At 45.0% G+C, this 4,761-nt stretch overlaps 1 protein-coding gene across 1 annotated transcript; it reads right to left on the bottom strand.

Moving 5' to 3' along the window:
- Positions 1–811: 811 nt before the first annotated feature.
- Positions 812–3,955, bottom strand: LOC310874823 (H(+)/Cl(-) exchange transporter 4-like; the record flags this gene model as incomplete). The annotated part of the gene is made up of 4 exons (XM_083787690.1): positions 812–907; positions 2,623–2,670; positions 3,243–3,365; positions 3,797–3,955. The coding sequence occupies 4 exons, from the start codon at positions 3,953–3,955 to the stop codon at positions 812–814; spliced, it is 426 nt and encodes a 141-aa protein (XP_083643816.1).
- Between the last annotated feature and the right edge of the window lie 806 nt (positions 3,956–4,761).

Genomic DNA, 4,761 nt, shown 5'->3' with positions numbered 1-4,761 from the left:
AATGGCCACATCTTGAAAACTAAAGATGATAGAGATTCTATCTCTGTTCCTGGTGAAAGTAGAGCGTTACAGCTTTCATTTGATATATGGTATGTCTCTGTCACTATTATAGAAAATACGTTATGGGCAAAATAGAAGTGTTCTTCAAAAAAAAGAAAATGACTCCAAAATCATTTTTACAGAGGCATGTTTGGGGTGAAACTGAGCAAGGTATAAAACTGCCTCTATCTACAGAATGCAACATGCTAGAAACATAATTCTTTTTTCTGGATAAAGAAGAAATGCTCCTCGTTCAATTGGTATATTCCGTGAGATGTTCACATCATTAGAAAAATATGATATGGGTATATAAATGTGACTGGTCAAAAACGAGAGTGAACAGTGGTAGACTGAAAAGTGATAGACTCATTCAAATGGCCACATCTTGAAAACTAAAGATGATAGAGATTCTATCTCTGTTCCTGGTGAAAGTAGAGCGTTACAGCTTTCATTTGATATATGGTATGTCTCTGTCACTATGATAGAAAATACGTTATGGGCAAAATAGAAGTGTGCTGCAAACAAATTAAACGAAATACCAAAGCATTTTCAGAGAGGCCTGTTTAGGGTGAAACCGAGCTGTATAAAACTGCCTGTATCTAAAGAACGCAACATGCTACAAACATAAAGAAAAAATCTGAGTAAAGAGGAAAGATTCCTCTTTCATTTGAGATGATATTGTCACATTATGAAATAATATGCAATGGGTCTTCAAAGTTCAATTTCCGGCAAATGAGAAGAATGACTGGGATAAATTAGGGCAGTCAAACTGTTAATTTGAACCCACCTCTTCCAGACTGAAGAGAACTCCTCCAATAGGAGCTCCGAACGCCACCGACACCCCAGCGGCCGCTGCTGCTGATAGGACCTGTTCAGAGACACATACAGCGGTTTAACGTTTTGGCTGCTTCTGATTGGACCTGGTCAGAGAAACATACACCCTTAATGATTGGACCTGGTCAGAGACACATACACCCTTAATGATTGGACCTGGTCAGAGAAACATGCACCCTTAATGATTGGACCTGGTCAGAGAAACATGCACCCTTAATGATTGGACCTGGTCAGAGACACATACACCCTTAATGATTGGACCTGGTCAGAGAAACATGCACCCTTAATGATTGGACCTGGTCAGAGACACATACACCCTTAATGATTGGACCTGGTCAGAGAAACATGCACCCTTAATGATTGGACCTGGTCAGAGAAACATGCACCCTTAATGATTGGACCTGGTCAGAGAAACATGCACCCTTAATGATTGGACCTGGTCAGAGAAACATACACCCTTAATGATTGGACCTGGTCAGAGAAACATGCACCCTTAATGATTGGACCTGGTCAGAGACACATACACCCTTAATGATTGGACCTGGTCAGAGAAACATACACCCTTAATGATTGGACCTGGTCAGAGAAACATGCACCCTTAATGATTGGACCTGGTCAGAGAAACATGCACCCTTAATGATTGGACCTGGTCAGAGACACATACACCCTTAATGATTGGACCTGGTCAGAGAAACATGCACCCTTAATGATTGGACCTGGTCAGAGAAACATGCACCCTTAATGATTGGACCTGGTCAGAGACACATACACCCTTAATGATTGGACCTGGTCAGAGAAACATGCACCCTTAATGATTGGACCTGGTCAGAGAAACATACACCCTTAATGATTGGACCTGGTCAGAGAAACATGCACCCTTAATGATTGGACCTGGTCAGAGAAACATACACCCTTAATGATTGGACCTGGTCAGAGAAACATGCACCCTTAATGATTGGACCTGGTCAGAGACACATACACCCTTAATGATTGGACCTGGTCAGAGAAACATGCACCCTTAATGATTGGACCTGGTCAGAGAAACATGCACCCTTAATGATTGGACCTGGTCAGAGACACATACACCCTTAATGATTGGACCTGGTCAGAGACACATGCACCCTTAATGATTGGACCTGGTCAGAGAAACATGCACCCTTAATGATTGGACCTGGTCAGAGACACATACACCCTTAATGATTGGACCTGGTCAGAGAAACATGCACCCTTAATGATTGGACCTGGTCAGAGACACATACACCCTTAATGATTGGACCTGGTCAGAGACACATACACCCTTAATGATTGGACCTGGTCAGAGACACATACACCGTTCATGTTTGGTTACAACACTCGCCGAACACTTTTATTAATAATGTGCATTCCTCCATCTTCCATCACACCTATTTTACACATTTGCATAAAACGCAGTCAACGTACGTTGACTACTGTTCTTCACTGAGGAAAGCTGAATCAAAACTGAGCTTTTTTTTAAAGATTTGTTTACAAAAATGTTTAGATTTTCATTATCGTGAGAACGATGGCTTCCATTTTCGCATTGCAACTTTCCAGGACTAGAAAGCCTGCAGTTTTTATTAGCTTGTATTCCCCATCATTAATGTAAGTCGCTCTGGATTAAGAGTCTCTGCTAAATGCCTAAATTGTAAATTGTATGATGACTAAAACGGAGGCTAAATATATTGACAATTTTGTCAACAAATACAAACAAGGCTAACGCCAGGGCTCCACCGGGCGCGTTGCATCTCCGTCGCGTCCTGCTCGCGTCATGGTCTTGATCTGTGTGGCAGAACATAGAAGAATAATACGTCTCAGTTAATGACAGTCAGGTTCGACTGGCTGACTGACAGTGGGCAGTTCAGAAACCAGTCTGTGTCTCATAGGAGGGCTGTGGGCAGTTCAGAAACCAGTCTGTGTCTCATAGGAGGGCTGTGGGCAGGTCAGAAACCAGTGTGTCTCATAGGAGGGTTGTGGGCAGTTCAGAAACCAGTCTGTGTCTCATAGGAGGGCTGTGGGCGGTTCAGAAACCAGTCTGTGTCTCATAGGAGGGCTGTGGGCAGGTCAGAAACCAGTCTGTGTCTCATAGCAGGGCTGTGGGCAGGTCAGAAACCAGTCTGTGTCTCATAGGAGGGCTGTGGGCAGTTCAGAAACCAGTCTGTGTCTCATAGGAGGGCTGTGGGCAGGTCAGAAACCAGTATGTGTCTCATAGGAGGGCTGTGGGCAGGTCAGAAACCAGTCTGTGTCTCATAGGAGGGCTGTGGGCAGGTCAGAAACCAGTCTGTGTCTCATAGGAGGGCTGTGGGCAGGTCAGAAACCCAGTCCACCAGTGACCCGTCTGGACCTCTGCTCACCTCAGGGATCCCGGAGCCACAGGCGTACGGAGCGAACACTCTCACTAAGGACACGGCCAGGAAGGAGAACAGCAGAGCCCACAGGATGTACAGGAAGTAGTTGAGGAGGTACGACCCGGCTCCCTGGAGGAGGAAGATACAGAATACAGAATGATGTGGTTATGGTTATGACCCCCCATCTGAAAACATGTAGTTCCAGGGACACCCCCCCCCACCCCCCACCAGAAGCAAAGATTTGAGTTAAAAACATTCGCCCTGAAAGAATATATATTCAAAGATTTGTTCCACGTTTCCAAGATTTTTAAAAAATAGCAGAACTACAAGCTTGTAGATCTGCTATTCTTTTCAATAGCTAAAGCATAACATAATGCTATAAACACCAAAAGGGGTTCCCGCCCCAAAATGGCTTAAACTCCCAAACATGTGGATACAGAATGCTGCTGCCTGTGTTGCTGCGAGCTGGGTTTTCTGCACTCAGCGTTGCCGTTCTGAACGGGAGTGATCATTTAGTGGATTGTAGGTTTTGAACAAACCAACACTTAGTTACCACTTACGACCACGTTTATCCAGCCTGCCCCTCTGACTCCACTCCACTGTGGAGGTGGCTGGTAGCAGCCAGCTGAGTCATCGTGGTAGCCTGCCCTACATGTCACGCCAGACACACACACACACACACACACACACACACACACACTAAGGCTGTCCCCGAACATTCAGGGTTCGAATGTTCGCTCGTTAAGGTTGGCACTCGAATCTTAATTTATGGCCTTGAACCATTTGTTTTTTTAATTTTTATTATTATATTTTTTTATTATTATATATATTATTTTTTACTCCGAAATATATCTCGGCGAGAATGCGATATGCATAATAAGAGTACTATGTTCATGTTGTGTTTACAATAATTTGAAAGTCCTGCAGACGGCAGAAGAGACAAACACAGTAACACACACACACTCAATGCGCTTCTGAGAGTAGCCTACATACACAGGTGGAACAAATTAATGAAACGATGAAACTAACGATCAAGCTACGCTCTCGTTGCCTGCCAGGCTGCCAGCAACTCATTCAACTCATGGCTCATTTTTATGGAATGATGAGCTCGCATCAGGGAGTAGCTGACCATTTCGTTGCCCTACTCGTAGGATATTTGTGCTGCACCCCTCCCGACGAGAGTGCTGCGAGCCTATTCCTCCTGCAGTCGCAGATCGGCTATTTTCGCTGTTTGCGAGGATGCACACACGGCCGCTCGTGGCACGGCCCCAGCAGCGGAGCACATGTCATCAGAGCCACTAGACGGTGTGTGTGTGTGTGTGTGTGTGTGTGCGCGTGTTGGGAGAGAGAGAGGGAGGGGGAGACGCGCTACACGCTGCGCTCTGATCATGTTCAAGACGGATATCTCGTGTTGTCATAATATAGTGTATTAAAAGTAAAGACGGTTGTATCCACACTCAAAATGCACACCTTCCCGGTCGGCCAACCCGGTAGCAACCCTCACCAACCCCTGATGAACTTAACC

This window comes from Protomyctophum parallelum (genome assembly GCF_964188405.1).
Source record: "Protomyctophum parallelum genome assembly, chromosome: 17".
In the NCBI taxonomy this organism is placed as follows: domain Eukaryota; kingdom Metazoa; phylum Chordata; class Actinopteri; order Myctophiformes; family Myctophidae; genus Protomyctophum; species Protomyctophum parallelum.
This window is presented reverse-complemented; position numbering and strand designations above follow the sequence as displayed.